Below are 13,953 nucleotides of genomic sequence, written 5' to 3' on the forward strand. Positions count from 1 at the left end.
TGATAAATAGCTCTGTGGGTGGAAGTGGAAAAATAAATTCCTCATAGATTACGAGCTGACCTACATGTGTGAAACCACAGCAGAACAGAGCAAGAATTTGCTTGTGTGTGTGTGTGTGTGTGTGTGTGTGTGTGTGTGTGTGTGTGTGTGTGTGATACAACCAGGACTTGTGATCAGCCGCTTATAGTGATCAAAAAGCTTTGGTCAGAATCATTCCTACAAACACTGTTTAAATAATCTGCTGATAGTAATCAAGTAGTCTGCTTACAGTGTTCATTTGGGCTCTTTTCATACATGAAAACGTGTTAAAACTATGTTAGACTAACGTTAGGTGAATTTCTGTTTCGATTTTTACTTTACTCCCGTCGTAATAATTTGCCCCCGTCTGCTCTCCGGCCGGATACGTGAGGCTGATGATGCGTGCACATAGATATCATGACGGGGAAAAGAAAGTCCTTTTCTTTGAATGAAAAACGAATGCACACGTGGAAAGCACTCGTGGTTGAAGCCGCCCTCGTCAAGTGGATTGAGAACGCCTGGTCACGTAATGACTCCAAAATGAAACTGCTGACCGGCTCCTCGGCACCGCAGCGCCGGCAGCACATACAGTAACGAACGGTGACTCTGAGTGGTCAAACAACCGTCTTTTGCCTTTTGACGGATGCGAAAAAAATACAGAAAATAAAACAAGTTCCGAAAAGTTTGGGAGTCGGTGTGTATACGTGATTGACACAACGTGAGGCTATATATATTTCTAAACGTGTGAAGACGTGTAGACGTGTAGATCCAGTTATATATCCATAGTTAATAAACATGAGAATACGGTCTCCCTCCACGCCGCTGACAGAGCCAGCCAAAAACATCAATGCTTCACCATTGGTGAGGGAAAAGGTGGAGAATTGGCAGCGAGCCATTAAATAAATCCGTTTCATTACCTTGTATTCATGTAATAAATATACAAATGTCAATTAGATGGTGATCTAATTCTATATAATAATCTAGGGGTGGGAAAAAAATCGATTCACGTATGTATCGCAATTTTTTTAAGATTTTGAAATTGATTTTCTATTAAAAAAATCAATTTCGGGCGCCTGGTTAGCTCAGTTGGTAGAGCGGACGCCCATGTAACAGGCCTCAGTCCTGACCGCGGTGGCCCGGGTTCGAATCCGGCCTGTGGCCCTTTCCGCATCCACTCTCTCTCTCCCCCCTTTCCAAGACTCTATCCACTGTCCTGTCAATAAAATGCTAAAAAATGCCCCCAAAAAATTACTTAAAAAATAAAAAAAATAAATCAATTTCAAAATCTTAAAAATATTGCAATATATTATATATCAATATATTTGCTTCATTTGAGTCTATGCAGAGGTAGAAGGAAGTTGCCGCTTTTATTGTTGTAGTCTGATTAACGTGACGTCATATCCGTTCCCTATCCGTCAACCATAACAAACAGTAGCCGGTCGCAGCGAGCTGAAACCGGCAGATACGACAGAGTAGAAAACGGTGGAGGGTCCGCACATGTTAAATCCAGCGTGGTAAACAATACACATCCAGTAAAGGATGGAACCACTTTGGGTTTCACACATTACAGGAAAAGCAGAGCTAGACATCACTGCTAAAGCTGCATGCTAACTCTGTCACGGACAGGAAACGTTATCGTATGGCGGTGACGTTGCGGCGGAGCCGGCCGTCGCTCTCATCTCCGTGGTCAAATGGGCCGACGCTACAACTGTAGAGCACCCAGATACTGACATTTATGTTCTCTGCATTCAAACGGCCCCGATGGAGCTGACCATGGATGGACAAAGAGAACGGAGCTGACGGGAGAGCTAGAGACCACATTGGAGAAGTTAGAGGAAGTAGACATGTGGGACTACGTCTGGTTTTCAAAATAAGGTGTTAACAAAGTGAGGGAAATGTCTCTATTCTTCACAAATCCTGACAATGACTGATATATTTGACTTCAGAACATCTCTGACTACATACATGCTGAAAATCAAACATTCTTACTGTATTAATTTAGATATTTTCCAAAGTAAAAGTCCCTAGAAGTGTTTTTCCCTGTGGTCTAGTGTTAAAAAAGTTAACATAAATCGCAATAAATCGTAATATCAAATCGCAATACTTAAAAATCCCAACACATATCGAACCGGCACCAAAGTATCGCGATAGTAACGAATTGGGAGATCATCCCAGCCCTATGATAATCACCGGATTACAGTGATCAATTTGACCCGGAAAGACGTGATCACTGTAAGCGGTTTCCGCTGTATTTAGAAAAATGTCATACCTCTAAAGGAGATTAAACTAATATGTGTACAACAGTTCTCCATCATGGATCCAGAGCAGGGACAAAGACTTACAGTGTGTTGAGGTTCTTTAGTCGTCTGAAGGAACCTGGTTGTAAATCCTTGATTTTGTTGAACCTCAGGTCTCTGTAGAACAGAAGGAAACATGTTCATATTAAGGAAAGTATTCAGTATATTGTGGAGAAACGCTGTACATGAATCCAACAGTTATACTTGGAAGATTTCTTTATGTAGGCAATACACATCTGCATGAACTCAAGTCCACAGCAGAGCCTTCACATAATAATCCTGTAGGATAATTGGACACATTACTCATTTCACAAGAATGCCTTTGTCAAGCTTTAATCATGAGGGCAGATTTAGAGAACATTTGCCCCAAAGATAACACTCACAAGGCTAGTTGCAACAGTCAGTGTCTTTCTCCTTTAACTTCCTAATTTAAAGAGGCTGTGTAATGATAACAATATATTTTGACATGGCACTAATCAGTCTTGGTCTTACACAGAATGACTGAGCCGTGCCATGAACGTGACAAGCTAAAGACCCTAATACCGCAAATAACCCTGTGAAGGTAAAATCATTCTTACCTGCCACAGAATGACAAACTATGTGAAACTGGACCGCCTCATCTGAACGCTGATGTTATGTTTGTGGAACTTAGGCTATAAGCCATCTGATCTGAAACTAAACCATTTGCTAAATGTATTTTTACAAGATATATTCTGTAAGTGGAACCAGCCATTCATATGAGGAGCATTTAGAGCAGTGATTCTCAAAGGGGGGTCCTTGGAACCCCAGGGATCCGTGGCACTGTGTCAGGGGGTCCGCCAAATAATTTGCTATGAATTATAAAACCGTGCTGTATAATTAAAAAAGTGCAGATGGGGACCATTTGCACCAATAAAACAAGGACATTGTGTATTGTATTGTAGCTTTGGGCCAATAGAAACTCTGATATGATTGTGACACACATTAATAAGTTCAGTATTTTTGTCTGGACCGTAGAGGGCCAGCAGCCCTACAAACGCAGAAATATGTCACTGACTGAGTGAAGAAGTTACACGATTAGTCTGCTGAGGGTTGGAGTTTCCTCATTAGCCGTTGCACTTTCAAAATGAAAAGGCGGGAACAGTCCTTTATGTAAATGAGTCTGTCCAGGGCGACGCGTCCGGTTCACGAAACTTGGACCAAGCTGTCAAACTAGACGATCTAGCTCTAAAATGAAACCAGATTCAGCAGTGGCATCGCCTGTTCCTCCCTTAAAATGTTTTCTGAAGTAGATTTTGGTGGATTGTTTAGACGGAATAACAGAAAGTTTACGAGCAGGCCGCCATGTTGTTTTCTTGTTTGAAATGGCAAGCAGAGAACCAGGAACCAATCAGGTAGATTCCACAAGAGGGTACATCACCGCTCGGACGGCCAGTTGAGTGAAGCAGCGCGTCCCCTATTGTCCTCGCCGGGCCAGGTGGACATGTAGCGCTGGATTCAACATTATAGACATGACCACTGACTATTAGTCGAACAATTTAGCCACAAATTCACAGATTGACCGTACACGGTCCAGACATAGACTCAGTTTAGACCGAGTCTCGTTATGTTGAAGCACTTACTGAGAGTCAGCTTTAGACTGGTAAATTTAAATATCTGGATTTATTAGGAATATGCCTGTTTTTTTTTTTATAATGTCACTTTTTTTTTCTTACAACTTATTGTCACTTCATCTTATCATTGTCTTTCTATCTTATTAATGTTATTTATATCTTATTATTGTCTTTTTTTTCACTGTCATTGTTATTATGTAAGGGATAATGTACAGTGAGCCGGTCATTGTTGTGAAATAATCCCCAACAAATGTATAAATGCTCAAGTTGAGTCCAAATGCTACTTGGATAAAATCCCCCTTCTGTTTAAAAGTATGTAAGTGGTATTACAGTAACATGATTCAAATTGAATTGTGTTTCTGTTTATCACTATGAAACAAGTTAGAATTATTTAGGGTGAAAGGTTTTAGAATACAGGTAGTTCCAATGGCATCTAAAGAGTACAAGGTAGTGGTAAGGATATGCTTGAGAACCCCTGATTCAGAGCACGCTAAAGAGTGAGTGCATTTAGAAACAGTGTTTGTATCAAGCCCCACACTATTCCTAAAAGCATTCACACACTTTGCCAATTTATGTTTTTTTTATGGTCTGCTTTAACCCACACCTATGACTACTAGGGGTGGGGAAAAAACGATTCCCCTATGTATCGTTATCTTAATTATATGATATATATAGATATTGTTTTTTTTAATGCCAGAATCAATATATTTGCTTCATATGAGTCTGTGGAGGAAGGAGGAAGTTACCGCTTTTATTGTTGTAGTCTGACTAACATGATGTCATATCCGTTCCGTATCCGTCAACCAAAACAAACCTCAGAAAGTAGAAAAACGTTGGAGGGTCAGTGTCAATACGACCTGCACCCTCCATATTAAATCCAGCGTGGTAAACACTACACATCCAGTAAAGAATGGAAACACTTTGGGTTTCACACATTGCAGGAAAAGCAGAGCTAGACATCACGGCTAAAGCTGCATGCTAACTCTGTCACGGACAGGAAACGTTATCGTATGGCGGTAACGTGGCAGTGGAGCCGGCCGTCGCTCTCGTCTCCGTGGTCAAATGGGCCGACGCTACAACTGTAGAGCACCCAGATACTGACATTTGTGTTCTCTGCATTGAAACGGCCCCGATGGAGCTGACCATGGATGGATAAAGAGAACGGAGTTGACGGGAGAGACCACCTTGGAGAAGTTAGAGGAAGTAGACACGTGGGACTACGTTTGGTTTTCAAAATAAGGTGTTAACAAAGGGAACTGTATATACTAAATACATCTATGGAAATAAAATTTATGGATTATATTCACCAGAAGTATAAAACATTACATGTCCCTTATAAATTAAAAAGAAAATACCACTAATTTATGAGGGAAATGTCTTTATTCTTTGATTTTTGGTTTACTGGAATTTTTTTTATAAATAATTCCTGACAATGACTGATATATTTGACTTCAGGACATCTTTGACTACAGACGTGCTGAAAATCAAACATTCTTACTGTATTAATTTAGATTTTTTTCCAAAGTAAAAGTCCCTAGAAGTGTATAATTCAACTTTTTCCCATGGACTAGTGTTAAGAAAGTTAACAAAAATTGTAATAAATTGTAATATCGAATCGCAATACATATCGAATCGACACCCAAGTATCTTGATAGTATAGAATCAGGACATAGGTGAAACGTTCCAGCCCTAACGACTACCACGGTAGACAGTTGTGCATTATTTGACCCAGCATGGCATCCTGAGAGAAAAGTCTATTGAAAACACCTCCAGCCAGAGAGATGAAGAGAGCATCTGGGTGGAACCACGGAGCACATTCATCACTGCACTGAGGAAAGGGAGAAACTACATTAGCTGTTCTCCTCTAGAAAGCCCAACTCCCCCAGTAAAAGCTTGGACTGTCTACCGGCATTCTTGTTAGCCAATGATCTTACAAAGTAAATACTATGAGACTGGGTCACACAGACATGATGTACTCCAATGACTATGCAAAACTGTAAAGACGCCAGGGTGATGAGAATCTTGGGATCAGTGGGTTTTTTTTTCAGTTTGAAGGAAAATAAAAACAGCTTTACCTTTGCTTTTTGTCTGATAAATGATGTCTGACACAACCTTTCTTGCTATGAAATCCAACCCATGCAAACAAATTTAATTTATGCTATTTATCCATTAGCTTAGCATTCATCTTGTCTATTTCCCTTTATGCACAACATGCAGGGCACCATAAAGCTATACATTCCTGAGTTTTTGATTCCTTATATTTCTGTGAAAATCAGGGCTAAATAATTTGGTATCAACTGATTTCATAACCGGTGAAATGTTTATAGGTCATTGGCTCTGTAAAAGCCTGCACATATGGATCAAATCTGAGTGAGTCCAACATTTTCATATGCTGACTTCCTTCCATACAGACTGTGAGCTAGTGCAGGAATTCACTCAGCTTTTCTGGAACTGACGTGCTTCGTGTGGAACGTCCTTCAGCTATGATGATGTTGTTGTTTCTGGCACGATCTTCAGTATGTGAGAACCTAAGTCACTAAGTTCTTGTCAAGATAAGACTTTAAAATAAAACTGGAGCGCTGCTGATCACAATTTCACATTAATCAACAGCTTTGACCACCAAACCATAAAACCAGAAAGTTGAAACAAGAGTGCTTACTAGGGCTGCCCCTCTTAGTCCGTTAGTCGACTAACCTGACGTTTTTTTATGCTTTTTTCATGCTGAGTGACTTATTTCCGAGAAACTTCTGATCATCTCTGGTAAACACAAGATTTAAAGGTCTTATTATTAAGTAGACACATTTTAGAAAAAATATATATATATATAATACATCCACAGAGCTTTTCAAAAGGTGCCAAATAAAAGTATGGCTTTTGCTAAAAAAAAAATATGACTGTGAATTAATCATTTAAAAAATTTTGACGGGTCCAAAATTAATGTTTTGTTTATCTCGGTGGAAAATATCGGACGTTGGGTTCCCACTTCTAACAAGGCTTGTGAGCCAATAGTATAACGACGTTGGTATCACATTGTGTCTCTGTGTCGTCAGTGGTGTCTCTGTGTCGTCAGTGATCACGTTGCCAGTTAATGTGGCAAAAACTGGCTGAGTTTGACGGTAAGTGCCTGGCAACCACTTGTTGTGAAGTGAAGCAATGGAATGGGGGAGGGAGAATGCGACATCTAGTGATTGAATGTTATAGCACCTTTAAAGTGGTGCTTTTGTGTGATTCTTTGTGAAGAAACTCAGTTTTACAGATCTGTCGATTAAATCAACTAATCGATTTGTCGAATAAACCGTATGAGTGTTAGTCGGCTAAGAATTTCTTTGGTCGAGGACGGCCCTAGTGCTTAGCATCAACAGGCTTGATGCATTGGGAGCACCGAGAAAACAAACTGTTAAAAACATTTGAAGTGGAGAGAGGGTAGAAGTTCTTCATGGAAAGAACAGGGATCCTTGCCGGGTGAACACGTACAGCACCCGTTGGAAAACACCTCTCTCCAGGCAACGGGCCCAGGGTGCAGAGTGCACTCCCCCGACATGCTGAGGCAGGGGCTGTCCTGCCTTACTGCCTCCAGCTCTGAGAGATGAAGGTGAGGAGGAGGAGGAGGAGGAGGGGCAGGACAGCAGGGCTACATGCTGGTTCAAGCAGCACCCATCTCAGGTGGTGCATACAGTACATGAAAGCAATGTTTGTGATTAGTGCTGAGGGTCAGTCTTGTTTCACAGGAGCTCAAACAGTACTATCCTACCCACACACTATGGACTAACAGCAGCACGTTAAAAGAAACTAATTAACTCGTATTGTCATCATATGTATTCAAACCCCCTTAAAGGCTGGGTAAATTAAAATCTGAGATTTGTTTCTGAACACATTATAAATGATTCAGAATGGAACGGTTCAGGTAAAACATCCAAACCGTTCGGTTCGCTAGTAGGTGTGATGAAATATCGCGATATAAAAACGTGACGATATGCATCGTCGAGATGAAAAACTGAATGGCGATATCAGGGCGTAATAGGCACTACGTACATACGGGCTCGGGGGCTGAGGCTGCAGCTTCTTGGGGCACAAAACATGCGCATTCAAATCTGGTTTACCCTCGCCGAAATTGAACCAATCGCAACGCACGGCTACATCAACACACACAGCACAGTCAGTGAACAGATGATCAGAGAGGCCGCGGTGGAGAGACGAGTTGACGCTACGCTCGTTGCTGTAAGTAAATGCTAAAAAACTTTGCAACTGTAAAGCCAAGCCAAAGCCAAGCCACTATGTTTACACAAGCACGGCGCGTTAGCTCAGCAGCTAACAGCAAGTTAGCCCAGTGGCTAACAGCTAACTGTAAACACGTGTAGGTTATTTAGTTGAGTTGTGAATGACTTTAGTTCCTCTAGTAAGCCGTGTTTCAGTGTTTCAGTGTTTCAGTGTTTGTGTCCGGGGAGTTTATTGTGAAGGGAGGAACGGAAGACGTGAAGCGGTGACGTGCTGTTATTGACGAGGCTGCAGACTACGGAGGCTCCGTGTTATTCATTTATTACCTTCATAAAGTATAGGAGCAGCGTAACCCTCGGCTACACAAGACTGAAACTAAAGCTGGCAGTAGGCTGTGTACTCTCACTGTTCAGGTTAGTTTGTCATGTATCTGACTGGTAAACTGATCAGCTGGCTGAGACAAAGAACCCCCCCCCCCCTACCAGCCCTAACGTTACATGCAGCAGTGAGGGACATCAGCAGAGGACAGGAGGAAGGACTGTTACTGACTGATGGAAGACACAGTACAGGTGGACAGAGGACAGGAGGAAGGACTGTTACTGACTGATGAAAGACAGAGGACAGGAGGACAGGAGGAAGGACTTTTACTGACTGATGAAAGACAGAGGACAGGAGGAAGGACTGTTACTGACTGATGGAAGACAGAGGACAGGAGGAAGGACTGTTACTGACTGATGAAAGACAGTGGACAGGAGGACAGAGGACAGGAAGAAGGACTGTTACTGACTGATGAAAGACAGAGGACAGGAGGACAAGGAGGAAGGACTGTTACTGACTGATGGAAGACAGAGGACAGGAGGAAGGACTGTTACTGACTGATGGAAGACAGAGGATAGGAGGAAGGACTGTTACTGACTGATGAAAGACAGAAGACAGGAGGACAGAGGACAGGAGGAAGGACTGTTACTGACTGATGAAAGACAGAGGACAGGAGGAAGGACTGTTACTGACTGATGAAAGACAGAGGACAGGAGGAAGGACTGTTACTGACTGATGGAGGACAGAGGACAGGAGGAAGGACTGATACTGACTGATGGAGGACAGAGGACAGGGGGACAGAAGAAGGACTGTTACTGACTGATAGAAGACAGAGGACAGGGGGACAGAGGACAGGAGGAAGGACTGTTACTGACTGATGGAAGACAGAGGAGAGAGGGACAGAGGACAGGAGGAAGGACTGATATTGACTGATGGGGGACAGAGGACAGGAGGAAAGACTGATACTGACTGATGGAAGACAGAGGACAGGAGGAAGGACTGGTACTGACTGATGGAGGACAGAGGACAGGGGGACAGAGGACAGGAGGAAGGACTGATACTGACTGATGGAAGACAGAGGACAGGAGGAAGGACTGGTACTGACTGATGGAGGACAGAGGACAGGGGGACAGAGGACAGGAGGAAGGACTGGTACTGACTGATGGAAGACAGAGGACAGGGGGACAGAGGACAGGAGGAAGGACTGATACCATAGAAAATGGAACTATAGGGCAAACAACAGCATTGTTTTGCATTGTATGTCTTTTGAATAAAAGGTTACTTTTTCAGTCATATATTTTCATCATTCAAGTTTTGTTAAAATTATTGTTATAATATCGTATTGAGATCGTGAACCCAATATTGTGTATCGTATTGTATCGTGAGCTGAGTGAATTGTCACACCCCTATTCGCTAGTCATGGTTCTCTAGTCACGGTTCTCTAGTCACGGTTCTCTAGTCACGGTTCTCTAGTCAATGTTTTCTAGTCACGGTTCTCTAGTCACGGTTCTCTAGTCAATGTTCTCTAGTCAATGTTCTCTAGTCACGGTTCTCTAGTCAATGTTCTCTAGTCAATGTTCTCTAGTCACGGTTCTCTAGTCAATGTTCTCTAGTCAATGTTCTATAGTCACGGTTCTCTAGTCAATGTTCTCTAGTCACGGTTCACTAGTCACGGTTCTCTAGTCACGGTTCTCTAGTCAATGTTCTCTAGTCACGGTTCTCTAGTCAATGTTCTCTAGTCACGGTTCACTAGTCACGGTTCTCTAGTCAATGTTCTCTAGTCACGGTTCTCTAGTCAAGGTTCTCTAGTCATGGTTCTCTAGTCACGGTTCTCTAGTCATGGTTCTCTAGTCAATGTTCTCTAGTCACGGTTCTCTAGTCACGGTTCTCTAGTCAATGTTCTCTAGTCACGGTTCTCTAGTCAATGTTCTCTAGTCACGGTTCTCTAGTCAATGTTCTCTGGTCACGGTTCTCTAGTCAATGTTCTCTAGTCACGGTTCTCTAGCCAATGTTCTCTAGTCACGGTTCTCTAGTCAATGTTCTCTAGTCACGGTTCTCTAGTCACGGTTCGGGACGTATATGAATTGTTCGGTTCATTTGAAATAAGTTATGAGGCCGATTGTGTATCTTTTTCATGTAGAGTTAGGCTCCCGTTTATTGTCACACTAGAAATCCAGGCCTATTGAAGGAAACTGGGACACGGTTGGACATGGGTCTATATGGGGTTTAACACATGCGCAGTGTAACTGAAGCTGCGGTCGTGCGTTTCTTTTGGTTCAATTTCGGCGACTGCAGACCAGATTTTACAGCGCATGTGTTGATGAAGCGTGACCCAGCCTCCTTCACGGATGAAGTGAAGAGTGCGGCTGTCAGTCAGTTTAGGAAATGGCGAGTGGACACGATAAAGTCCAGTTAGAGGATCCACCAGCATCGTTTGGCTCTACTGTATGGGAGCATTACGGATTTAGTGTTACCATGAAAATTACAGAAAAAAGTGGTGGAGAAAACGGCGAGTGTGTGAGCACTGTGCAACACGTGTGGTTTATGCTAGCAGCAACACTTCCAATATGATGAACCATTTATGAAGACTCCGGTGTGTCCATCGTTAGCGTAAGGAGGAGAGAGTCGGGTAGGAAAGAGTAGCGGTGCCTTCTCCCCGCAGCATTTAAACAGCCTCTACATGCAGACTCAGACAAGACAAAAAACACAACTACAGCATCGGGGAGGTTTATAGTGAAAGATATGCAGCCTTATGCAGTCGTGGAGGACGCTAGATTTCAGCATTTGATTAACGTAACGTTACTTGAGCCGCGCTATACACTTATAAGCAACACAGTAATTCCTGAACAGACACGACCAGGAATCCCTGTAATGTGTTTTATATTTATTAAATATTTTTAAATAACACAGTGGCAAAGAAATCCAACCGTATTCCTCCAAATACTGCACTTTGTGAGTGGAAAAACTCATCTTTCAATTAAGAGCTGATAATCAGGGAATTGAGACATATATTAAACTATTATTCTTTTTTTTTGTATCGTTCTGGTTGAGCTTATGCTTCAATGTATGGCCTTAGTCTATAATTACATCATATTTATATGAAAATAACAAAGTTGCATTTTTTGTTTGGACTAATGACTATAGAAGACCTATTCTTTCAATTAAGATTTGACAATGAGGAAGTGTTTATGTTCCTTATGGAAGCCATACTTTTGTTAAAGCAAACATTTGTTAACTTATTTTTGCCAAATAAATGAAAAGCATGTTGAAATCAGAACATGATCTCCTCGCTGTAACATAAATGTACCGAAACTAACCAAAAACCGTGATCCCAAAACCGTGATATGAACCCAACCTTGAACTTTGTGAATCGTTCCACCCTATAAATGATAGAAAATAAGTGCAGAAACATGTGAAAAGACTGTACTATATAGAACTGAATTATGGAGTTAGACAGTTAAACAGTTTTCTCACTATTTTCACGTTCGGGATTTTTTGGGCAGGCCTGAAACAGCCATTAAATCATGGCTCGATGATACACTGGAGCCATCCTTAGCATGAGAGCGTGCTGTATGTGTGTTCCAGTACTGGGCTCACTGGCCAATCATCACCAAGTTAGTTAAACTAGTGCTTACGTCATAGGCTCTCTTGTAGACTACTCCGTGTAGCAGCTGTACAACGGTGGATAAATTGAAACCCTCACAAAATGACTAATTTCACTATCGGCATTTGATCAATTCTGTCCGATAACATTCGGAAAGTCTTCATGCATAGTGCTAAAGGCCCAGACACACCAAGCCCACATCGAAGAGCTAGCTGCGATGAAGGCCGACTGTTGTGTCGCCTCACGTCGCCTTTGTCTTGGCCGACAAGTTGCATTTGAACACACTGCAAAGACTGCAGCCGACGGCCAGTCAGCACGTACGTTCTGCGCCTGCGTGAGAGGAAATAACTCTCCACACCACCAGGTGATGCTAGACTGTATTCATCATTCAAAAAGGGAAACCAGGAGACCGAGGACGGCGGATATACGAGCCGTTGTTATGATACGTAAATGAAACAAAGCGACGTTTGCCAAACATTTTCACACAACTCTCACTCACCACTTTGCTTCATTCCAGATGTTCATGTCATTGTGAAAATATCCGTGTGTTAGAATGATCAGATGAGATGAAGATGAAACATGAGAAGAGACTTCTGTGTGTGTCCTCTCAACTGTACTCGTTGGCTTGCTTTCTTCGTTTAAGCTGAACAGCCAATCAGAGTGATTTCTCTCCCCAACAGGCGCCGCCACTGATTCAACATACTGAATCGTCCGAAAAAACCTCCGACATGGGCAGACTAGAGCCGACGATGTGGGACACACCGCAAAAACTAGGCCGTCAGACGCTCACCGACGGCCCCAAACTGTCCGATGGCCGACTGTCGGCTTGGTGTGTCAGGGCCTTAAACTGGAAGTTAGCCCATGAGGCCGGCGGAAATCTCTCTGTTAGTGATGCTCAAAAGTAGCACGCAGCAGTGAGATAGCCAACGAGAAGTGGTGTATATGTGACTGTACATATGTAGTCAACCCTCACCCATGATTGGCCCTGGTTTCAGAGCCGTCAGCGGACACGCCCCCAGTAGTTCATAGCAGAGAATACTTTTTATTTTCATGGTTGAATTTTGAAAGTTGAAATTTTATATACTTGGCCATTTTTGAATCATTCTAATTTAACTGGGTGGTTGACAACACAATTTTCTGTGGTGTGACAAACTCAGAACACATTTAGTTTTTGCTTTGCCCAGATTTTAAAAGCTATTACCCGGACTACACTCACTATTGATTGCTGTGGGGTGAATGTGAGTGTGTTACCTGAAGCATTTGTCCTGATTGGTGACATTATTATTGTGGCTCTGTGTGTGTGTGTGTGTGTTTCGGTCTAACGTTCATGGTTGAGATGACTATGTTTCTTTGTAGAGCAGGCTGAATAAGGTCAAGCAGAGTGTTATCTGTGGCAGCAGGGTGTGTTTAAAGAATCAGCTGTCGATGAAAGGTAAGGAGAGGCTCAGTTGACCAGCGTGTCCTGGAAGTACTGGGTTGATGACATCAGCACTGATGTATCCCACATGTGCTCTCGGGCTCGCAGTGAGTGAGACTGAAAAGCGGCTATAATCACAGAATGGCAGCACTGAGCTGTACTGTGTGTTTGTCTGTGGATCTGTTAATAAAAACCTTGTGTGCGCCAAAACCTGACCCTGCCCATCCATCATAACCCAGAGACAATGATTTATTTCATAAACACATCTACACCAATCACACTTCATCCCCTACTCAGAGCAATAAGGCAGGGTTTTTTTATGATAATGATTCATAAGAACTACACCAATACAAATGTTTCTGTTGCAAGCATGAACGAAAAAATCCACAATAGTTTCACTATAATTAAACAGGAAGTACTTTGTCAGTGGAACGAGATGGTCTACAAAGCTGCTTCACCGTCAAGGAACAAGAGCACAACAGTATAAAGTAT

At 42.4% G+C, this 13,953-nt stretch overlaps 1 protein-coding gene across 2 annotated transcripts in view; it reads right to left on the reverse strand.

The window, feature by feature from the left end:
* Positions 1-13,953, reverse strand: part of LOC119504417 (peroxidasin) — a 100,791-nt gene that overhangs the window by 71,370 nt on the left and 15,468 nt on the right. For both annotated transcript variants that reach the window (XM_037796497.1, XM_037796496.1), the window contains exon 2: positions 2,361-2,432. In XM_037796497.1, coding sequence (XP_037652425.1) covers positions 2,361-2,432 — 72 coding nt within the window. The remainder of the gene's footprint in view (positions 1-2,360; positions 2,433-13,953) is intronic.

The sequence above is a fragment of the Sebastes umbrosus genome, chromosome 16 (genome assembly GCF_015220745.1).
Source record: "Sebastes umbrosus isolate fSebUmb1 chromosome 16, fSebUmb1.pri, whole genome shotgun sequence".
Taxonomy (NCBI): domain Eukaryota; kingdom Metazoa; phylum Chordata; class Actinopteri; order Perciformes; family Sebastidae; genus Sebastes; species Sebastes umbrosus.